At 33.1% G+C, this 25,859-nt stretch overlaps 1 protein-coding gene across 9 annotated transcripts in view; it reads left to right on the plus strand.

Annotated features, from left to right (window-relative positions):
• The window catches only part of NBEA (neurobeachin), a 680,233-nt gene that overhangs the window by 159,390 nt on the left and 494,984 nt on the right, over positions 1-25,859 (plus strand). For all 9 annotated transcript variants that reach the window (XM_070520525.1, XM_070520517.1, XM_070520519.1 and 6 more), the window contains 4 exons: positions 11,897-11,976; positions 12,691-12,753; positions 12,850-12,947; positions 16,699-16,791. In XM_070520525.1, the coding sequence (XP_070376626.1) occupies positions 11,897-11,976; positions 12,691-12,753; positions 12,850-12,947; positions 16,699-16,791 (334 nt within the window). The remainder of the gene's footprint in view (positions 1-11,896; positions 11,977-12,690; positions 12,754-12,849; positions 12,948-16,698; positions 16,792-25,859) is intronic.

Consider the following 25,859-nt stretch of genomic DNA (forward strand, 5'->3'; position numbering starts at 1 on the left):
ATAATTACTGTTACAAGTATGGTGTGTCTTCTTCCACTATTTCTCAGTTCATAATTATGTAAACTATTTAAACTCTTTTACAGAATTGTGTTTCTTTAAAGTTTTTTCTTTTGTTTTTTTCTTAGCTTACATAGTAATCTAAGAAGATATACCATTTCCTTGTTTCTAAAGTTTTGATTCTGTAAATAATACAGTGATCTATTCCTTTATGTATATTCACTCACCTCCATCGTTGATTTGTTTAGAATTACTGACAAGGGGTTTCATGATAAATACTGTCCATTTTTTCAGAAATATTGCACTAGTTTACACTTTCATCAATAGTATGTTAAGGTGCTTTTTTTCAGCATACTCACAGTAGCTTTGAAAATTATCATTTTGTAAAAATCTTTTTGATAGGAAAAATAGCATTTCATTTTTTAAATGTTCATTTATTAGCTTTTATGACTTTTATTTTATTGGTGGGACTCTGAAAATTGTGTTGCTTGTACTCAGATCTCTTATTCTGTCATATATGGCTTTTTCCATTGCTTTTAAACTTGCAATGCCTAATCATGAGTTGGAATCCATACAAAGCACTTTACATGTTAGTTTTGTTGAATCATTTTTATGTAATGTAATTATATAGACATATTTACATGTACACATAGGACTATATCTATATATAACTAGGTTGTTAATATCACTCTCATTTTGCAGATTAGGAATCTTTGAGTTGATACAAAGAGGCAGACCTAAAACCTGGGTCGTGTCTATCTCTCAGAGTCCTTGTTTTTAAACACTACACTCTGATAGAGTGCACTCTAGGCAAATCATACATTTACACATATTCATTTCTGCTTCAAAAATTAATTTCTAATTTATGGAAAAGTTGCAAGAATTGTACAAAGAATTCTCATATACCCCAACCATATTTCCCAATATTTTGTATTTTACCACATAGACTTTACCATTCTATTTTTATGTAAATATAAACACACATATACATATGCATATTTTTCTGAATCAATTGAGAATAAATTGTAGATATGATGCCCTATTACTCCTAGATACTTTACTGTTTATTTTCTAAAATGTAAGGGCACGCTCTTAGGTGACTAATGGCAACCATTAAAATCAGATAATTAACATTAATATAGTACTATCATCTAATCCAAAGATCACTTTCAAACTTAACCAATTATCCCAATGATATCTTCTTAGGGAAAAGAAACCCCAAACCTTTCTTTTTTCCCTGAATCCCAGTCAAAGATCATGTATTGCATTTAGTTGCCTTGTTACTTTAATGTTCTTCAATGTAGAATCATTCTTTTAATATTTCCATGTCTTACATGACCTTGACATTTTTGAAGAATACAGGCAGTTACTTTCTAGAATGTCCCTTAATTTGGATTTGGTTGATATTTACTCATGTGATTCAGGTTTGTCATTTTGGAAGGAGTCATATGGTAGTCATGCCAGTTCTGTCTCATTGTTATCATGTCAGGAGGCACACGATGTTGAGTTGTCTTAGTAGTGAGGTTAACTTTGATTATTTGGTTAAGGTGGTGCCTGCCCACATTCTTTATTGTAAAATTTCTACTTTCTCTTTCATAATAAAAAGTATTTGATGGAGAAATACATTGAGACTACGTAAATATCTTGTTTTTCAGCGAACTTTCACCCACTGGTTTTAGTTCATTGATGACTCCTCTCAGAATTGATCTTTACTGTAAAGGCTGGCAAGTCACCATATTTTCTAAGATGTTTATTCGTTTGAATTTGACTTTGAGGAAAAACTTGTTTTTCTCATCCATTTATTCCATTTTTTATATCAGTATGAATTTCATGTATTCCTGTCTCATTGAGTGTGTTATATAATCACTTGGCACAATTTCTCTGTGAAGGACCAAACAGTAAATATTTTAGGCTTAGTGAACGATAAGGTCTCTATTGCAAGTAGTCAGTTCTGCTGTTGTATGGCAAAAACAGCCATAGACATACTTAAATGTTTGGGTGTGATATCTTCCAGTGAAACAGGTGGCTTGATGGATTTAACCCAAAGGCTATTACATGAGTTGTCATCATTATTTATTTTGATGTTCAAGTTATCTCAGGTTTGGCTATTAGAGCCCCTTCACATGAGTTCTTGGGTCTTTAAGACAAATGTCTGTAATTTTGTACTATTTCCTTGCTTTCTGGCACAAGATGTTTTTGGTTCATTTTATACTTTCCTTATCCCAGTCCTGGAATCACCCACTTCTCCAAGGAGTCCTGGTTTGTTTTGGTAGATATGGTTTTTAGAAGCAAAGATCTGGGTGTTAGATGTACATCTTGTGCTTATTGCTTTTTGGGTGTCATTGCATCTAGGCATTCTTGTTAGACAGATTAGGAACTGTAGGTTTATGTATAGATACATATATATATGTATTTGCATATGTCTCAACTGATCTAAAGACATAGTCAAGAATAGTCAAAGGAAAGTAGAAGAGTATTTCTTTTCCTTTTTTTTCCTTCAGTGAATTGTATGCTTTATTCAAGAATTTTTTTTTAACTTTTTCTGTCTTTGAGCTATAATTGACATATAACATTATATTAGTTTCAGGTATAACATATGATTTGATATTTGTATATGTTCACCATACATAGCTAAAAAAATTTTTTATTGTGATGATATTTTAAGATTTACTCTCTTAGCAACTTTCAAATATGCAATACAGTATTATTAACTATAGTCACCATGCTATACATTGCATCCCAAGGACTTATTGTTTCTTTTTATCTATTGTTTAATTTATTCTTTTTAATCTATATTTTTATTAATTTCTTCTTTTTAACTCTTTTTAATTGAAATTTCTTTCCTTATTTTTTTTGAGGAAGATTAGCGCTGAGCTAACATCTGCCAGCAGTCCTCCTCTTTTTGCTGAGGAACATTGGCCCTGAGCTAACATCTATGCCCATCTTCCTCTATTTTATAGGTGGGGCACCTGCCAGAGCATGGCTTGATAACTGGTGCATAGGTCCACACCCGGGATGTGAACTGGTGAGCCCCAGGTCACTGAAGCAGAGCCTGTGAACTTAATGGCTATGCCACCAGGCAGACCCCTTAATTGCACTTTTTAATTGGTCTGAAATTAATTTTGTTATTTAGTGGAATGTGAGGTTCTGAAATATATAGTTTTCTAAATTAAAACATTTTTTTCATATCATTTTGAACTCAAATACTTTCTTTTAGGGACACTCTAAAGATAATTTGAGCTACTACACTAGCTTTTCAAAGAAGTATTATTCATGTGTCATCACTCACCTAGAAAAGTAGGATCTTTTTGCTTTGAGTCTGAGTTAACACTTTTGCCTCTTAATTATTACAGATAGTTCACTGTAAAAACATTTATTTATATTAAAAATATCATAATAATACATGACCTTGGTAGCAAGTGAGATAATTTAAAGGTTTATGAATAAAAAGTTAATACTCTCCCAGAGACTTTTATCACCAGCTTCATGGCTGATGCTGTTCCTTTAGTCTGTCCCCCGAAGATAGAACCAAAAGGATATTCATTAACCAACAAGGACATCAACACAGCACAATAGGACATCTGAGAGATCAACACAGCCAAATGTCTGAAGGTGGGGGTACTTGATCCCTGGGAAGGACTGGAAGGAGGTGAGAGGATCTCCTCCCACTCCCAATGGCAGTGATCTAGGGTGTGGGATCTCACACAGAGGCTGGCACACAACTCTAACAGGAGACAGGAGAATAGGTGGGACTCTGCAGGAATGCTTTCACTTTTGGAGTTGGTTCCTAGCCCACACGAAAGCTCCACAATGAGGTGGCTCAGCCTCCACATAGATACTCCTACCAAACCCAGCAGCCCAGGCAGGCCAGCAGTGAGTGCTGAGCATGCTTGGACGTGAAAGAAAGCACCTCCACTCCCCACTGCCTCCCCCTGCCTGGTGCACCAGCTTGGCCAGTTGGCCAGAGCAGTGGATCTACACCAGAGTACAGCTGTGCCTGTGCATGTGACCCACCAAGCATGGTAGCCAGCAGGTAAATGCAGACCAGCCCTATCAGCACAACTTCCAGCAGACATGGTGAATTCAGAAAACACAGCTTCTGCCACCCCAGTGGTGGCAGGTGGAATCTGTGACCAGATACAGCCAACCACTATGCACCAGCAAAGGTCCACTTCATCGAACACCATGATGAAATACATTAACACTTCAGACCAGAAGGAAAATGACAAGACAGAAAGCAATCCTGAAGTCACAGAAATTTGCAATCTAAATGACAGATAATTCAAAATAATCATCATCAAGAAACTCAAAGAGTTAACAAGAAAACTAAGAAAAACTGTTAAATGAACTCGGGAATAAAATTAATGAGCAGAAGGTATTCTTCTTAAAAGAGATTGAAACTCTAAAAAAAAAACCAAACAGAAGTGCTGGAGATGAAGAGCACAATTAATAAGATAAAAATCAATCTGGAAACCATACAAAACGGAACTGACATTTGGAGGACAGAATTAGTAATTTAGAGGACAGAAATATAGAAATGCTTCAGGTGGAAGAGGAGAGAGAACTAAGACTAAAAAAGAAAATAAATTCTCTGAGAAATATCCAACACAGTTAGGAAATGTAACATAAAGATTATACATATTCTAGAGGGAGAAAGGTGCAGAGAGCTTCTTCAAGAAATACTAGCTGAGAACTTTCCCAAACCTAGAGAATGAACTGGAATTACAAGTAAATGAAGCCAATAAAACACATAATTTCAAAAATGCAAGAAGACCTTCTCCAAGGCATATGTTAGTTAAACTGGCAAAAGTCAATGACAAAGAAAAAATATTAAAGGCAGCAAGACAGAAGGGAATCTACAAAGGAAACTCTATCCAGCTTTCAGTAGACTTCTCAGCAGAAACATTATAGGCCACCTGAGAGTGGAATGATATATTCAAAATACTGAAAGACAAAGACTTTCAGGCAAGAGTCTCTATCCAGCAAATCTATCCTTCAAAATGATGGAGAAAAAAACTTTCCCAAATGAACAAAAGCTGAGGGAGTTCTTCACCATGAGACCCCACCCTAAAAGAAATGATCAAGAATGCCCTCATACCAGATTAAAAAGGAAAAGGTTTACAAAGCCTTGAGCAAGGAGAGAAATAGAGAAAATCAGAAAATTGCAACTCTCTGTTAGAACAGGTTAGCAACCACTTAATTATAATGTTAAAGATAGAAGGAAAGCATCAAAGATAAGTATAGAAACTTCAGTTTAATCACAAACTCACAACACAAAACAGAATAATTTGTGACAACAACTTAGACGAAAAAGAGGACAGAGATGGAATCTACTTAGGCTGATGGAGATAAGAGGCTATCAGAAAATGGGCTATCTCATCTATGATATCTTTTTACGCAAACCTCATAGTAACCACTAAACAAAAAATCAGAACAGAGATGCAAGTGATGAAAAAAGATAAAAGTGAAAAAGCCATCATAGAAAATCACCAAACTAAAATGGCAGTCAGAAATGCACAGGAAGACAAACAAGGGAAATATAGAACAACCAGAAAACAAGAAATAAAATGGCAATATTAAGCCCTCGTATATCAATACTCTACACGTAAATGGATTGAATTCTCCATTCAAAAGACACAGAGTGGCTGGATGGATTAAAAAGCAAGACCCAACAATATTCTGTCTACAGGAAACACATCATAGCTCTAGAAACAAACAGGCTCAGAGTGAAGGGATGAAAGATGATACTCCAAGGAATAGCAAACAAAAGAATGCAGGTGTTGCCATACTTATATCAGACCAAGCAGATTTCAAGATAAAAATGACAATGAAAGAGAAAGAGGGGAAGTATGTAATGATAAAAGTGACATTCGACCCAGAGGACATAACACTTATGAATATGTATGCCCCTAACACAGGAGTGCCAAAGTACATAAGGCAACTATTAACAGACCTATTAAAGGCAGAAATTAACTGCAACACAATAATAGTAGGGGACCTCAACACCCCACTTAGATCAATGGATAGATCATACAGACAGAAAGTCAACAAGGAAATAATGGAATTAAATGAAAAATTAGACTAGATGGACTTAATAGATATATATATATAGAACACTCCATCAAAAACCAACAGCATACATAATCTTCTCAAGTGCACATGGACCATTCTCAAAGATAGACCATATAGTGGGAAACAAGGCAAGCCTCAATAAATCTAAGAAGATTCAAATCATATCAAACATCTTTTCTCACCATAATGCTAGGAAACTAGAAATCCACTATAAGAAAAAAGCATGGAAAGTGACAAATATGTGGAGACTAAACAACATGCTACTGAACAACCATTGGATCAATCAAAAAATCAAAGGAGAAATTAAAAAATGTCTGGAGACAAATTAAAATGGAAGTAAATCATACTCACTCTTATGGGATGCAGCAAAAGCGATTCTAAGAGAGAAATTCATAGCAATACAGGCCCACCTCAAAAAACAAGAAAAGTATCAAAGAGTAATCTTAAACTACACCTAACAGAAGCAGAAAACAAACAGAGCCCAAAGTCAGTAGAAGGAGGTAAATAATAGAAATTAGAGTGGAAATAAATGAAATTGAAACAAAAAAATGCTAGAAAGGATCAATGAAACAAAGAGCTGGTTCTTTGAGAAGATAAACACAATTGACAAACCCTTTAGCCAGACTCAGTAAGAAAAAAAGAGAAAGTTTCAAATAAATAAGATTAGGAATGACAGAGGAGAAATTATAATGGATATAACAGAAATGCAGAGGATTATAAGAGAATACTATGGAAAACTATATGCCAACAAATTGGATAACCTAGAAGAAGTACATAAATTCTTAGAATCATACAGCCTCCCAAAACTGAATTAAGAAGCATTGGAGAATCTGAATAGACCAGTCCCAAGTAAAGAGATTGAGACAGTAATCAAAAACCTCTCCAAAAACAAAAGTCCAGGACCAGATGGCTTCTCTGGAGAATTCTAGCAAAGGTTCAAAGAAGATTTATTATCTATCTTTCTCAAACTATTCCAAAAAATTGAAAGAGATGGATTGCTTCCTAACTCATTCTGTGAGGCCAACATCACCCTGATCCTAAAACCTGACAAAGTCAACACAAAGAAGAAAAGTTATAGACCAATATTGCTGATGAACATAGATGCAAAAATCCTCAACAAAATGTTGGGAAATTGAATTCAACAATACATTAAGAGGATCATACACCATGATCAAGTGGGATTTATACTAGGGATACAGGGATGGTTCAACATCCATAAATCAATCAACATGAGGAATAAAAATAACATGATCATCTCAGTAGATGCAGAGAAAGTGTTTGGCAAGCTCCAACATCCATTTATGATAAAGACTTGCAACAAAATGAGTACAGAAGGAGAGTACCTCAACATAATAAAGCCCATGTATGACAAACCTGCAGCCAACATCACACACAATGGTGAAAAACTAAGAGCCATCTCTCTGAGAACAGGAACAAGACAAGTGTGCCCACTCTCACCTCTCTTATTCAACACAGTACTGGCAGTTTTGGCTAGAGCAATTAGGCAAGAAAAAGAAATGTAACATATCCAAATTCACAGGGAGCCCACATAGGCAATGAAGAAGTGAAACTCTCACTGTTTTCATACAAATTGATTCTATATATAGAAAACCCTAAAGAGTTCATCAGAAAACTATTAGAAATAATCAAGTACAACAAGTGGCAGTGTGCAGAATCAACTTATAATAATCAATTGCATTTCTATACTGTAATAGCAAACTAACAGAAAGAGAACTCAAGGATACAATCCCATTTACAGTCGCAACAAATAGAATAAAATATCTAGGAACAAATGTAAACAGGGAGGTGAAATATCTATACACTGAAGACTATAAGACATTGAAAGATATCGAGGATAACATAAAGAAATGGAAAGATATTCCATGCACATGGATTGGTAAAATAAATGTAGTTAAAATGTCCATATTGCCCAAAGCAATCTACAGATCCAGTGCAATCCCAATCAAAATCCCAATGACTTTCTTCATGGAAATAGAACAAAGAATCCCAGAATTTATATGGAACAACAAAAGACCTCAAATAGCAAAACCAATCCTGAGAACAAAGAACAAAGCTGGAGGCATCACAATCCCTGACTTCAAAATATACTACAAACCCATAGTAATCAAAACAGCATGGTACTAGTACAAAAACAGACATGCAGATCAATGGAACGGAATTGAAAGCCCAGAAATAAAACCACACATCTATGGACAGCTAATCTTCAACAAAGGAGCCAAAAACATACAATGGAGAATGGAAAGTTTCTTCAATAAATGGTGTTGGGAAAAATGAACAGCCACATGCGAAAGAATGAAAGTAGACCATTATTTTACAACATACACAAAAATTAACTCAAAATGAATTAAAGACTTGAATGTAAGACCTGAAACCATAAAATTCCTAGAAGAAAATATAGGCATTACACTGTTTGACATTGGTCTTAGCAGCGTGTTTTCGAATAACATGTCCACTCAAGCATGGGAAACAAAAGAAAAAATAAATAAATGGGACTACATCAGACTAAAGAGCTTCTGCAAGGCAAAGGAAATGGTGAACAAAATGAAAAGACAACCCACCAACTGGGAGAATATATTTGCAAATCATATCTCTGACAAGGGGTTAATCTCCAAAGTATATGAAGAACTCAACAGCAAAAAAGCATCTACCTGATCAAAAAATAGGAAGAGGATATGAACTGACATTTTCCAAAGAAGACATACAGGTGGCCAACAGGCACATGAAAAGATGTTCAACATCACTAATCATTAGGGAAATGCAAGTCAAAACTACAATAAGATATCACCGTACATCTGTTAGAATGGCTATGATTACGAAGACAAAAAATAACAAATGTTGGAGAGGATCTAAAGAAAAGGCACCCCTGATAGACTGCTGTTGGGAATGCAAGCTAGTGCAGCCACTGTGGAAAACAGTATGGAGATTTCTCAAAAAATTAAAAGTAGAAATACCATATTACCCAGCTATCCCGCTACTGGGTATTTATCCAAAAACTTGATATCAACAATTCAAATTGTCTTATGCACTACTGTGTTCATTGCAGTGTTATTCATGATAAGCAAGATGTGGAAGAAACCCAAGTGCGCATCAACTGAGGAATGGGTAAAGAAGATGTGGTGTATGTATATACAATGGAATACTACTCAGCCGTAAAAACAGACAAAATCATCCCATTTGCAACAACATGGATGGACCTTGAGGGTATGATGTTAAGCAAAATAAGCCAGACAGAGAAAGGCAAACATAACATGATGTCACTCATGTGGAAGATAAACAAACACATGGACAAAGAGAATAGATTAGTGGTTACCAGAGGGGAAGGCAGTTGGGGGAGTGGGTGAAAGGAGTAAAGGGGCACATTATATGGTGACAGATAAAAATTAGACTGTTGATGGTGAGCACGATGCAGTCTATACCAATTACTGATAAATAGTAATGTTCTGAAATTTCTCAATGTTATAAACCATTATGACCTCAATAAAATAGTAATAATAAAAAATGTTAATGCTCTGCCATATAGCCAGAATTACTAGTCTTGTATATTTTTCCACCTCTTTTTCTCTGTTCATGCAAACACGTACTTTCACATTCATATACATAGGTGCTTCATGTTATAGGTGTTTCAAAGATTTCTTTTGAATACATCAGAAACAGAAAATGGTATTATACATGTAAATGTATAATGAACCTTTTATAAACATCACTAAGTTTAAGCAATAGAACATTACCGTAATCCTGTGTGTACCTATCTTTGGTCACGTCTTTCTCCCATTCCGATTCATAGAGATAACCCCGTCCTCAATTTTATGTTTATTATGCGTTTTCTTTACTTGAGGGCTTATTATTTTTTATTATACTTTACTCCTTTGCTATTTATGTATGTATTCCTAAGTAGTTGATTGTTTAGCTTCTGTATTTTACATAATGGTATCATTTGTGATTTGTTTTGTCACTCAGTTTTATGTTTTTAAGATAAATCTATTTGTTTTATTTTGTAAAATATGGGTTCATATCATACATATACACAAAACTCACACATGAGTATATGTTTTTCTGCAACATGCTGTTTACATTGTGCAGTATATGACAATAGTAATTATAGATGACATTTACTGACTGCTTACAATTAAAATGTACCAGGCACTATTCTCATTCCTTTGCATATATTAATTCATTTAATCCTCACAAAACATCTGATGACATAAGCCCTATTATTATCCTCATCCTAATAATAAAAGAAAAAACTGATGCACAAAGATAGTATAAAACTTTTCTAATTTAATTAAGTGATGGCAGAATTATAAATAATAGTAAAGAAGTTATTTCTAAGATAATGGCCATCTCTACTGGGATGGAATCGGGGATACCGTCAGGATGGGGAATGTGGCTCACAGATGAGGACTGGGTAGGGTGAGGGCTTTAGTATGCTGGAGTAGGCTGGTACCACAACCAATTATTAAGTATTCAGAGATGTTATGAGCTGGTTGTTAAACCACTGGTAGCTTGAACTTGAAATCACTTATGGTGGGAGAATTTATGTAAAAGAAATCAGAAATCTGCAAATGATATGAATCAGGACCTCACCCTTCTACTCTGTGCAGTTCCTTTACCTGCACACCAGTGGTTGATGGGTTTCCCTGCCAGGCTGCTGTCAATATTCAGTTTCTTGACCTAAAAAGTGGTTATACAGGTGTTTATTTTATAATTCATTAAGTCACACATTTTATCTTCTGTAATGTGTGCTATATTTCACAATGAAAAAGATTTAAAAAACCTAATACCAACTGTTGGTATGGAGGGAAAGGGTACTTTGTACACTTTTAACAGGAGTGGAGCAGAAAATGTGGAGGGCAGAGTCTGGAAAATAGGAAAAAGATTTCATTCTCAAGAGTAGATGAAATGGATTGTTTGAGTGATAATTTGTTTTGAGATGTAATAATCTGCATGTGAATATTGTTGAGTTATTAAGCAGCTGTTATAAATTATACATAATGGGATTGTAGTTTTAAAATTTGTAGAGAAGCTGTATAAATCCTGGTTGCTTCAAGAAAGTCTTGATGTTTAAAGACTTTCGTGGTTCTAGTTACATTTTTAAAGGTATAGTTTCATTATTGTGTATCATATTTATTACATATATCACTGCATATTCTCATTGTTATTGATAATTAAATATTTTCAGTTAATTTCTTTGAAATTCAGATGTTATGATGGATTGGATATATATTATACTTTGTTCATTTATTGACTCAGAAGCATTTATTCAGAGTTCACTATAATACGTATTTGGTATGTAGAAGTAACGTGGAACAAAAAAGCTGCAAAACAAGTAATTACAATAGAGTGTCACCTTTCTGTGCTTTATTATATAATATATGGGGTGGAAATGAAGATGACCTTTAAATGAAGACAGATTTAATATGAGGATGGAGGAAACATTGGGAAAACTTGGATTTGAGGGGGAAAAGGGAAGTACAAAGTTAATAAATGTAGGGAAAAGTATCCATATAAATACTTGATTGTACATTTATCAATGGATAGTAATATATTATAGTTTTTTAAAAAGTAATTCTTTCTTCCAAATTTGATGTTTACTGAATAATTTGAAATTGCCAAAAATGTGAAAATTAATATTTATCTTCTTTGATATTATTGAAATTATATAGCATTAATACTAAAAATACTGTAATTATAATAAATATAATTTAAAGAATTCCATAGTATCCCAACATAATTTCATTAAGCTTATTGAATATCATGAGGATTTTTTTCCCCCATTTTTTTCCTCTCGTTTTCTGTTTTATTCTAGATGGTCCCCGGCCATCACAAAAGGAAATTATATCACTACGGGCATTTATGCTACTTTTTCTGAAACAGCTCATACTAAAGGTAAAAGAATTTTACATAATTCAAAATTGAAATATATTAGTTGAGAAGAAATTTTTGGCATAGTTTAAAATCATTGTTGTAAAATTAGTAGTAACTACCTTTAATTCATGAATTGCTTTCAAAATTCTGTAAATCTTAGTATTAACTTTTGTTGAACTTCATTGTTTATTAAATACTCTTTGTGATTGTCCACACTAAAGGATATAACAGAAGTGGACAAGGAACATATGCATAAGAATTGAGCTTAAAGATTTTACTCTATAAAATGATCTGTGTTCTTGTATAAGAAGGCTTACATTACGTATTTTATCAAAGTAGGATTTTTAAAAGATTCAGATAAAGACAAATGGAAAACAAAGGTAAAATACATAGCAATTGGTATTGTAATCTTGCAGTAATTTGCATTACTTTAAGAAAAGAATAAATGGTTAGAAAATAGTGATATAAATACATTTAGATGATCAAAATATACTAACTTTTGATAGTAAAGATCAATCATATATTAGCAACTTGAAAAGAATAGATACAATTTTCTAAATATTTATTTAACTTCAAGTAATACAGCCTGTGAATTATGAAGTAGTTAGATATTTTAATTAAAATATCACTACTTTTAAGTTCTTATTTTCTTTTAAATGATCATTTTGATGCCTGTCTTAATATTAAAGCTTTAATCTTAGATTTAAATTAAGTAATAATTTTTTTTTAAATTAGGATCGAGGGGTCAAGGAAGATGAACTTCAGAGTATATTAAATTATCTACTTACAATGCATGAGGTAGGACATGGTTTGGGTCTTCTATTTTAATTATTTTATTCAAAGCATTAGAGTAAAATTTTAACTAAATAAATATTGGTGGTCCTTATTATGCAGGATGAAAATATTCATGATGTGTTACAGTTACTAGTGGCTTTAATGTCAGAACACCCAGCCTCAATGATACCAGCATTTGATCAAAGAAATGGAATAAGGTATGATTATAATATTAGTATTATTAATAGACTTTAATTGAGTACAATTGTGCTTCCTACAATAACCTCTATTTTATGAACTTTTGAATAAATATATCAAAGTCTTATACATAAGAAGGGAATAAATGGACAGAGCTGCTATTAATCTTCTAGTATTCAAGGAAACATGTAGTGTATAAAAAATGGGTCTCAGATCTCAACAAGAGTAATTAAATTGTTGTTGCTATTGTAAAGATATTTCAGGTAGTGGGAAGAGCAAATTTTTTTGCAAGAAGACAAGAAGAAGCATGGTGTATTTCAGCAAAAGAGAGCACAAGAAAATTATATGAGTTTAGGCTCTAGAGCTAGATAGTGGCCAGATTTGGAAGGTTCATATAATGGTAAGTTTAGGTTATATTCTGTTAGTGATGAAAGGTAAAGAATTTTGAATGGGGAAGTGATTTACTCAGATTTCCGTTTTATTAGGTTTATAATCAGCAGTGTAGAAAATGAGTTGGAAGGGGACAGTACTGATTCAGCGAGATCAGTAGAGAGATTATTTTATTCATCAGTGTTAGGGATGTTGAGCTGGGGCATTGGTGGTCACGGTGGGAATAACAGAAAGATGTTTGCAGCAAGAGGCCAAACCAGGAGAATTTGAAAACTAGCTTTAGTTTTGGTGATTGTAAAGTAATTATGTAAATAAGTGAAGCATATTTTCTTGATTAGTATTCTCATGAACTTAAACCTATAACCTAACCCCTTAAGGATTCTCTCTCTTTATTTTTCTGGAGTCTGTTACTAAAATGAACAAGGAATCTAGGTTATGTCCTGTGCAACTCAGTGAACTTCCACAGGTTATAAAAAGAGATTGGAAATAGTATGTCAATAACTGTCAAGGGATTTTGTTAGTATTTCTTTTACTTGGCCATTTGTATCAGCAAATAACAACTTTCTACACTTGAAGGACTCCTTTTCAAATCAGAGAAGCAATCATTTAATTTCTATATGGATATCCAACTTCTGACATCACTATTACATATAAGTTTACAGTCCATGGGATTGCTCATCTTTTATGGATCCTTTAGAGGATTATACATTTAATTATTAACAACTACAAATATTTTCTTACTATGATATTGAACTGTGTGAAGCTGCTGATACTTAACTAATTTTACCAAAAATGGCAATTTCATGTGGTTCAACATAATAATATAATTACACTCATTCTTTTTAAATTATATTTAGAGTGAACACTTAGTATCCTTGAACTTAGATCCTAGTATCTGCTTTATTTTTGTTATCTTAACTGATTAATTAAGTGAATTAATTGAAAATATTCTTATCAGCCTTGTGGATGATACCAACCTTAGATTGGTTATTGCTGTGAAATGCAGCAATAGAATTCTGCGTTATTTTGACACACTGGAAATACGATCTTACAAAAGAGAGTGCTATTTGGTATGATCTTTAGGGGACTGAAATAGTACTTTAAATGTATGATATGAAAGGATTGATTAGGCATAATGAATACAAAGGCCTGCTTGCTCATGGTTAACACCAGCTGAATATGTCACATTCTGACCAGTATTTTCAAAACAAAGATGGAAAATTCGCTACTTCGATGTTTCCACTTCAAAAAAGTATGGAGTATGTAGGCTCTGGCTTAAAAGATAGAAAAAGTAGGGTTATTAGAAAACATTTAAAAGTCTGTACCCTAGAAAATAGGTACCAAAGGGTAACAGTTTTCTATGAAATGTTTTCTGGGGAAAATTTTGATTGGTTATAATTCATACGTATGAAATAAACACAAAGAATAAACTTAATTTAATTCTGGTAATATTTTAACTGGACTTAAGAAACACCTTGTGATAATACAACACTGAACTGAATAGCTAAAAATGTGGTATTTTTATATCTGAAAGTCTTTGAAGAAAAGAATAGATAACTGCTTGTCTCACATAGTTTAGATAATTTTCTGGCTGAATATAGTAAGTTTGAGCAGATGAATTAGGATTCACCTATCTTATTATATTACAAGTAAGCATTCATAACTGATTTGTCAATAATTTTCCTATTCATACTCTATTGCAGTCCCGTGTCTGTATCTGGTTTTGTAAGAAATGCTTGTCTAATTGTGAATAAGATCCTACGTAGTGTAGATGTGTGATGGCCCTAGATGTTTTCATGTTTCAAATGTCAACTATAATTTCTCTTGATTCAGGGTGGATCTTATTCTTTCCCTCCAACTCAAAGTTATTTCTGGAGAATAGGAATTCTGTAGGAGTTTCTCATTCCATGTCTGCCTATGGTCATGTTTTTAGGCTGTGAGCTTTTACTGTAGTTCTCAAGATTATTTTTGCCATTGAATGTTCTTTCTTATGATTTCCTGAATATTTCTTTTTTGACATCTATAACTTTCCTATTCTTAAACTTCCTATTCTTGTACTTTCCTATTCCTGTACTTGTCTTCTTTCGTTACTGATCTTGGTCCTTAAAGTTCTGAAAATAGATTTCACTGTCAATGCATATTCATTTAGGAACTTGAGGCTTTTGAAAAAAATCATCTTCCAAAGGAAATAACTTTCATAGTCTGTTCTTCAGAGAGTAGTGCAAAAAAAGAAGCAATATCAACACTATATTATTTTCTTTTTTAATAGTATAAGCTACTATTAAACATAAAATGGATGTCATTAACTTTGTTATTCGTTCCCCTTTGTTAATGTCACTGAAATGATATGAAAATTATACTGCATCTTCTATTACGAGGTTTTTGTTTAGCCTAGATTACTTTACCTTCAACATATAAAATGACATTTTATTTTTTAAAAAATATATTTAATAAAGCACGTTTTAATTTTATATTGTCACCGCTGCAACCCTTAGAGAATCTTGTTAAATTCTAGAATTAGTTGCAAAAGAATACAGTTATTACTGCCCTCTTCTACCTTATAGAAAAAATATTTACTTTTATTTTTTGGAAAAAATGGCATAAAATTTCCAGAGTATCTATCAATATTATAATAAATGTGACCCTGCTCTTATGTAGTATTTGAAGTGACTGTATAGATTAGGTTAGGTTATGTGTTAGTAGAGACTTTTTTGCTCCAAGTAACAGAAAATGTCTCAAACTAATTTAAGTAAAAAGAGGATAATGTGTTTGTTATAGAAATCTCTTTAGTGTAGGAACCAGCAATTGGAAAGCTATCAGGAAAGAAGTTTGCATTCTCTGCCACATCCTGTATAGCATCTTTATTCTTCCTTCTGTATATAAACTCACCTATGTGAAAAAAACAGGGCTGTCCTATAGTTTCTATTTTGATTAATTTCCTAATTCAAGAGCCCAACGAAGACTGAATATTGTTTCTTAGATCTCATACCAGATTTTCAGAAAAGAAAAATAATTGGGCAGGTATCTACCTGTGGTTCAGGTAGCCATAACAAAGAAAAAAAGGTCATCAAGTATAAATGTTGGAGGCAATTCTAATAAAAGAGGAAATATGTCTTAAGTAAGCATGTATCTTAAAATTAAGAATTTTTGCTCAGTGTGCTGGGAGGCAATACTTATAAACAAGCAATCACATTGCCCTTTTGAGTATATATTTGAAAGCCAGGTTTAAAGAAAATTGTGCTGATTTTTAATTTTTCCAAAGAATTTAAAATCCTGAGAAGCATTTTATATTTTATATATAATTTATTGGTAAAGTATACAGTGCTTATATTTTTTATATTTATAAGTGCTTAAAAGATTATTTCTTTCTATACTTTTTAGAGTAATCTACAAATTATTGGCTTCAAAAAGTGAAAGTATTTGGGTTCAAGCTCTGAAGGTTCTGGGATACTTTCTGAAGCATTTAGGTCACAAGTAAGTTGAAATTTTCATAATGAATTGTAGAAATATCTACTGAAATTGTATTTTTACCAGTTTTGTATCTAATGTAACATATGAATATGACTGGAATAATCTTACAGTGGAAAATAATAGCTTCCTGTGGTAAAAGTTGTAAAAATATTTTATAGAAGTATGTTTTGTTAATAGTAGATTATAGAACAAAATCACATTTAAATAATATAGTTTATTTCTATTTGCTTGCTGACAAGATTATTGTTCATTTTCAGGATGTGATAAAATATTTCATCAAATAAAATAAAAGACATATGGATATGATTTCAGTGAAACTTTATTGACACAGGGAATATACCATGTATATTGAGGTCTCCCTGAGAGCTGCTCTTTTGTTTACATGCTAAGTCAGTATTTTATCATTTGTTTTCTTTTCTGACACTGAGGCTTATTGGTTACTTTTGTGATTTGAAGATCCTAGAATATCTCTTTTTTTTCTCCCAGAGGCCAAAACTCAAATACTTTTCAAAATCATCTGCTGGTATAATGGGTATTTTTCATACTGTGTTTTCCAGTGCATGAATATTCTTGTTTACATCCATTTTCTATATATATAATGAGCCCAAGAAAGTAGTGTTGTCCTTTAGTATTGCTAAGTGGGGTTCCTCTCAGGACCTCAGTATTGCCAATTCTTTTTGATGTTGCAGTTTACCAAGACTTTGTTGATAACAGTAGTGAAAACTGCACAAAATCCAGATAGAACATCTCTCATATGCTAAATAGTGTAGAAGAGTGGATATTATTTGCATTTTGGTACCAAATCATTAGTCAAGTAAGGGAGAATAGAGATATTATAGATATTGGGAATAGTTCCACAAAGCCAAGAGTGTACAAAAGATTTACGCATATGTGAGGAACTGTGAGTCTACTAGGTGATAGAATATTGGGAAAGAGAAGCATATGTACTTTTAATATTAAGAGATAAGGATCTTTCAACTTTGATAAAGGAAAAGAACTTGTCTAGAAAAATAATAAAAGATTTGAGCCCTAGATGCAACCTCTTAAAAATTGTCAAGAAAACACATTTAAAAATGTAGAAACATGGAAGAGGCTGACCCAGTGGCATGGTGGTTAAGTTGACACCCTCCACTTTGGTGGCCCAGGGTTTACAGGTTCGGATCCCAGGTGCAGACCTAGCACTGCTTGTCAGGCCATGCTGTGACAGCATCTCACATAAAATAGAGGAAGATTGTCACAGATGTGCCAGTCTTCCTCATACACACAAAAAAGCTCAGTGACAGTCTTCCTCATACACACACACAAAAATATATATAGAAAAATCGAAAAGATAAGCAAAGCTAATCAGTAGATGAAGAATACTCGCTGGAAAAATATTACTATGGAGTATAATAATTGTGATTAAAACTTTTACCATGAATTAAAAAAGTAAGAAATAAATGAATTGCTTCTAATGAAGGACGACTACTAAACAGAATTTCAAGAAGTGGGAAGAAATGGTAGGATAACATCGAAGTGTTAAATCATGAGCCAATAAAACTTTTGCAAAACACTGGAGGAAAAAAACTATCACACAAATAAAAATGAAATTAGAAGAAGCTCAAAGGAAGATAAACTCTGTGGATAGCATAGTAAGATACACAGAAGATAAAAATGAAAACAAAGCAAATAATATGTATGGATGAAAATATGAGTTAAGGAGGATTTAAGAGAAAATGATTGATACAGAAGGCACAGAAGTTCCAACAGTGGCATAAATGGAGTTTCCAAATAAGAAAAGCAAAATGATTTAACTAACTAAATATTTAAAACTATAAGCCAGTGAGGTCCTCATATACGATTCTGCCATCCATTTTAAAAGGGTGCATACTGTGTACCGGGGAAAATTTTCCTGAAAGGGTCAGCAGGAAAGTATACTATTGGATTTAAATATAAGTAAAAAATCCTTTGTTCAGCAGTGCACAAATAAGGGGAAAAATTGAGTCTGGCCTTAGACTTTTCTACAGCAACCTTCAATACAAAAACTGTAGAACAACCACAGATATTCAAGTGAAGAAACTGGGAGCCAAAGTATCTTCTAAGTGAAAAATGTGCTACCAAACAATTTTTAACCAGTCAAGGGACTGCTTTTTCTGAATAATTTTTGAGAAAATTTCTGGGGGAGGAAGTTGAGCCAATTGGTATTGCATGGACAGACTACAGCTAAGGACTACTGGTAAACACTGAATTAATTTAACACTAAAACTAAGACTAAAACAAATGTTTGGGTTAGAGTACCAGATGAGAATTTACTTTTTATATGCCCTAGTAAGGTAGAAATGCTACAATTATAATCAATTGGGAAAGGATTAATGAAAGAAAGAAAGTGGACTAAGTCTAAAGAGTGAAAGGATATCCATGTAAGCTGACAAATGAAATATTAGAAATATAGGCCTATTGACTAAAATTTGATGATATAGGAGAGAGGAAAAATTAAGAGTAAATATGTTGATTTTATTATTGCTCATAGTAAGGAAATATTCTTTCTAAACACGTAAAAGACATCTTAATCCTTTACAGTTACAAAGATAAGCAGTTCAACAAAATTGTAATGCTTTCAAGATAATTGAAGAACTATATGAATAAAACTAAGAACAATACATATAATGGAAGTCTTAAAAAAATCTATAAAAATCATGAAGCATAACATAAAATATGACATATCTAACACCAAACATATCTGCCAAAAAATAAATGTAAAAGTTTTTGCAAATCACCTATTAGAAGAAAAAAAATCAAAATTGATCACAGTAGTAAAACCCAGTTCTATATACAAGAAACATACTAAAAAGCAAAGTGATTTACAAAGGCTGAAAATAAAAGGATGAGAAAAGGTATACCACAAATACAAATAAAAAAAGCAGAAGTCATGATCTTAATATTGGACAAATTATAAGCCAAAAAGCAATAAACAGTATTAGAAAGGATACTTTATAATATTAAAGGGTGAAACTTTTATGAAATAAAAATTACAGGAGAAACAGACAGTCACTAATAGTTTAAAACATTAAAACAAGCTTTAATTCACCTCAGTTCATAAGAAGTTGAGGGGAAAAGTAATCTAAATAATAAGGTAAATCTGATTAATATAGTTTGAACTCAGTACCATGTTAATAAAGAATATAACTTTAAGTGCCCATGGAGTATTCATGAAAATTTGACCTGGTGTAGTAGGCATCAAAGAAAAATTCCAAAATGCGGAAGAAAAAAGGAACAGATTGTCTTTTAATATGCAGTAAAATTAGAAGATAGGAACAAAATTATAAACCAAAGATTCTTCTACCTAGAAATTTAAAATTTATTAAACAACTTTTGTGTCAAAGAGAAAATGTGCACTGAAATTGTGGAGTTTTTAGAAAACAACTTCAAAAAACCTATAGGATACAGTTAAAGAAGTGCTTAGGGGAATATCCAGACCGTAGGTCAATAAAAAATGAAACACAGAAATAAAGAATTAAAATGTAAAAGTTAGAAAAAGAATAACCAAATAAATGGAAGTAATTAATAAATAGAAAAGTAGGAATTGATTTAGAAGACAGAAAATCATTTAAAAAGCTGATTTTTAAAAATCATGATAGAAATGGATATCATCATTAAGCAACTCAGGAAAGGGCAAAATATGAATGTACAAAGTGAATGATAATTTCCGTAACTAACAGAGAAACTGAGAAAATTAAAGGAATATTACATGATAACTTTGTACAACTTTCCCTAGAAATTGACAAGATAACCCAGTAGAAAAATAGGCGAAGGATATGAATGGTCAGCTTATAAAGGAAAATACACATGACATATAAACATTTGAAAGGAGCTGAATTATGCTTGTAATAAAGGAAGTATAGTCTGAAACTAAAGATGCCATTTTTTCACATATTAGATTGACAGAATTCTCAAAATCAATACTCCGTTAGCAAGGTTGTGGGGAGAGCAAGCACCCTCACACATTGCTGCCTGGAGCATAAATTGGTATAACCCCATGTAGAATACAATTTATTAATTTTGATCAATGTTTGTCAAAATTACAAATACATATACTTTTCAACCCAGCAGTTCATCATTTGTACACACGTGAAATGATAGCTATTTAGAGTTATTCATAGTTGTATTGTTTATTGATGCTAAAGCTTAGAAAAAAAGTCTTGAATTTCTTGTTAAATAAATTATGGTTCATTTATTAAATGGAATTCTATGCAGTTATAAAAGAAAACCAATGAGATAACACTCTGTATACAGATATCACAACTGTATTGTTAAATGATTAAAAATAAATAGATGGGTATGTATTGGATGTTGTTTTTGTATAAAAAAGAGAATATAAGAGTATAGTACTTTGTATATCAGCAGTGAGAAATACCTAATAGAAGTCGTAAGAGACAAGAAATCAAGAACAATGGCTCCTGGGGGCAGGCCCCGTGGCCGAGTGGTTAAGTTCATGTGATCGGCTTCAGTGGCCCAGGCTTTCACCCATTCAAATCCTGGGCGCGGACATGGCACCGCTCATCAAGCCATGCTGAGGTGGCGTCCCACATGTCACAACTAGAAGGACCCATGATTAAAAATACAGAACTATGTACTGGGGGGCTTTGGGGAGAAAAAGGAAAAATAAAATCTTGAAAAAAATAAAAATAAATAAGTGATAAAATATCACCATTAAAAAAAAAGAACAATGGCTCCTAATGGAGAGTTGGTGGACATGAAGGTGGATGTGGGTCATTTTAATATTTTAACCATGTGAATGTTACCTATTGAAACAATTTTTCAACAAAAACATTGTTAAAAAACTAGAAATATTAAAAATAACAAGTAGCTTAAAATCTTGGAAAAATTTTTACTAATTCTATTACTAATGTAGTTAGATTGAATAAAATCAGTGACTGATTAGTTAAAATGAAGAGTTCTCAGTTGGAGCAATGATGGAGCAAAAGGACTGAGGCTAACAGTGAAATTAATTGTTTACTTAACTACTTAACTACACAAAGAGTTAAGTCTAAATGATTCCTATCAATATGTTATTCAAAATTTGAAACAGAAATAAAACATAAAATTGCTAAGAGGAAAGAGGTGTCATTGTTTATAGATGGTTTGATTATGTACCTAAAAACTAAGAGAATCATCTTTGAAACTTTAAAACTTTTGAGATATCACCCAAACTCAGCATCTTGTTTGTGTATGAAGGAATTGTTGTCTGGTAGTGAATCTGACTTGGGTCCATGGATGAAGCTAAACTGAAGTCTGCGTGGGTTGGTCCCTTCTAATACCTAGTTTATAATTTCTGTCAAGTACTTGGAATACAGGTTGCAAGATAATCCATACACTTTAATTGTCAGCTGAACTAGAGATGGGTTTGACAGCTATCATCTATCACTAAAATTGAGAAATCTGTTCCAAATAATATATGAATCTACTCCCCTCTCCTGAAGATGAAACTTAAATCTCCTTCCTTTGCATGTGAGATGGACTTACTGGCTCACTTCCATAGAATTGTGAAACCCGGCAGTGTTTTTCACCATTAAGGTTAACATCACTAGTCATGTGTCATGTTGATATCATGTACTTCCTGATATGATATGATGAGAAGGGCACTTCATCTTGTGGTATTCTTAAAAAAACCAACCTTAGTCCAATTACGAGAAAGCCTTGTACCTCCCCAAATTGAGGGACATTCTAAAAAATATTTGACCAATACTCTTCAAAACTGTTAATGGTCGTAAAAAACAAGGAACTGCTAGAGACCAGAGAAGATTAAGGAGATATGACAACTAAATGAAAGGTGGTATTCTAGATTGGATCCTGAATAGAAAGAGGCTGTTAAGGAAAACTGGTGAAATCTGAATAAAGTCTGTAGTTTTGTTAATCATATTGTACCTATGTTGATTTCTTAGTTTTGACAGTTGTACCGTGGTTAGGTAAGATGTTAACACATGAGGCAACTGGGTGAATAGTATATGAGAACTCTGTACTGTCTTTTCAACTTTCCTGTAAATCTTAAAACTTTCCCCAAAAAAGATATAAAATTGAGAAACCTAACTTGGATATATGCTTAAGTAGAAAGCCAAACTGTTTCTTTATGGAGGTGGCCTGACTACAGTAATCCTCAGAACAGAATTCTAACAGATAGTTCAAATAGATGATCAAAATGGCCTAGTACTGTACCATAATACAGCTATGATAATTTTAGCTTATAAAAATTTTAAAGCACATGTTATTGAATGTTCACTACGGAAATAAAAATTCTCAACCAAGATTGTCTAATGTCTTAACTTAAAACATTATCAATTCTGGGTGAATTCTCCAAGATAATCACACTATAAAATGTACTGTTGGTAGTTAAATGAATCAAATTGCTGTATATTGTTGTTATTTAATGGCCTGTTATATGTTGACAGTTGTTTAACCGAATGGCTTCTTTGCTTTTTGGACTATTTGAAATTAGTCCAGTTTTTCTGTCAGAGCTAATTGTCTGTTAACAAAAAGTAGTGATGTGGATTCTGGCACTATGGCAGTTGGAAAGAAGTTTCCTTCTCATCTACTCTCAATTCCAAGCTATTTGGCTTTCTTCGGCCAAATGTTGGTTCCTATGTGTACCAGGTACAAATGAGACTTGGTGTTATATTGGCGTACCATCAGAGAAAACAAGACAACTGATGAGGAGTTTTCTCTTCTATGGGAATGACATTCAACTGAAGAACTATGTTAGAGGCCTAAGGTAAAGACCAGAAAGCAGCACATCTTGGGTATTCTTTTTTCTCAGAGATCTCTGCCTCCCAGTCTCTCTCCTCTCCTCCACCCTCCCACCTCAGAGGAATAGTAACAATGGCTTTATGTAAGCGACCACTAGAAGGCCAAGAGGTATCTGAAACGATGGGATGAATCTTCCCTGTCCTTGAACTTGTGGAAGTATAGGGCTACTGGACTGCTAGGATGCTGGCTCCAGGACTTACATTATACAAGTCAGTGTGCTTAGGGGGATCTTTCCCTTACAAAACCTGTGAGAATCCCATCATGTAAAATTCACAGCCATGAGATCTGACCACAAGTGTGTGAAAATGAAAAATAACAACTCATTGAAGGGGCCTAGCAGCCAGAGATGGGAGATAAGACAGAATCATCAAACTGTATATTCAGTGAAGTAGAACTAGTGGTGGAGGCTATGGTGGAACCTTTGAATTTTATTTTTAAAAAGAGCATTTGAGATTCAAGTAGAATCAAAGGTGTTATTCTCCATTGGCTCATGATTTTTTTCCTTATTCACCCAAATTAGTGGACCAGAAGATTTCAAAGCATGGACCAAAAATATAAAGTGAGAGAAGAGATAAAGGCATAGAAAATAGGAGACTAATAAGAATTCTTGGAGGAGAAAAATAATGGGTAAAACAAGATATCCTGACTCAGTGTGTGCTACTAAAAACTTAGAAATGTTGGATAAAATATAACGTAAATCCTTTCAGATGTATAGCTGGATACAAAAGTAAGGGAAATGCTCATATACCACAAATAAAAATCAAGCATAATAGAAGACATAATTCTTAAGAAACAGGATGACGTTGAAACAAACCATTCAGCTTTTTAAAAAAATAGTCAAAAGTAACTTCTGGAAATGAAAAGATGGTACCTAAAATTAACAACTCCATGTACGTGTTAAACAGATTAGATAAAACTTAAGAAAGAATTGGTGAACTGGATGATAGAAATGAAGATGTTACCTAGAATGCAGCACCAAGAGACAAAGATGACAAATAAGAAAGGAGGTTAAGGATATGGTAAAAGAATGAAAGATTTCATAGAATAAAATACCTAGGAATAAATTTAAATCTTTCACCAAGGAGGTGAAAGATCTGTGTACTGAAAACTGTAAGACATTGATGAAAAAAATTGAAGTGGTATTGGGAAAACTGGACCTCTATCTTACACCATGTGCAGAAATTAACTCAAAATGGATTAAAGACTTGAGCTAAGTCCTGAAAATGTAGGGGATAAGCTCCTTGACATCAGTCTTGGCAATGATGTTTTGGATTTGACAGCCAAAGCAAAGGCAACAAAAGCAAAAATAAACAATTGAGACTACATCAAACTAAAAAGTTTCTGCACAGCAAAGGAAACCATCAACAAAGTGAAAAGGCTACCTACAAAATGGGAGAAAATATATGCAAATCATATCTCTAATAAGTATTAATATCTAAAATATATAAAGAATGTATGCAATGCATTAGCCAAGAAAATCCAATTAAAAAATGAGTAGAGGGTCTGAATAGACATTTTTCCAACAGAAGAAATATAAATGGTGAACAGGTACATGAAAAGGTACTCAGTATCACTAATCATCAGGGAAATGCAAATCAAAACCACATTGAGATATCACTTCACATCTTTTATAATGGCTATTATCAAAAACACAAGAGATAAGTGTTGGTGAAGATTTTGAGAAAAGGGAATCCTTGTGCACTGTTGGTGTGGATGTAAATTGGTACAACCACTATGGAAAAGAGTATGGTGGTTCCTCAAAAAATAAAAATTAAAACTACTGTATGATCCAACAATTCCACTTCTGAGTATATATTTGAAGGAAATGAAATCACTATATCAAAGAGATATCTGCACCACCATGTTCATTACAGCATTATTTACAAATAGCCAAGACATGGAAACAATGTATGGGTCCATTGACAAATGAATGGACAAAGAAAATGTGGACACTTAGGTTGTTCCTGTGTCTTGGCTATTTGTAAATAATGCTGTAGTGAACATGAGGGAACAGATCACTCTCTCTATATAATGGATTATTCAGCCATAAAAAACAAAGAAATCCTGCCATTTGTCACAACATGGATGAACCTTGGGGGCTTAATGCTAAGTGAAATAAGACAGAGAAAGACAAATACTGTATGATCTCACTTGTATATGGAATCTAAAAAAAAAACTGAACTCATAGAAACAGAGAGCAGTTTGGTGGTTTCCACAGGCAGGGGGTAGAGGTGGGGGGAAATGAGTGAATGTAATCAAAAGGTACAAGCTTCCAGTTATAAGATAAGTTC

Source organism: Equus asinus, chromosome 11 (genome assembly GCF_041296235.1).
Source record: "Equus asinus isolate D_3611 breed Donkey chromosome 11, EquAss-T2T_v2, whole genome shotgun sequence".
Classification (NCBI taxonomy): Eukaryota; Metazoa; Chordata; class Mammalia; order Perissodactyla; family Equidae; genus Equus; species Equus asinus.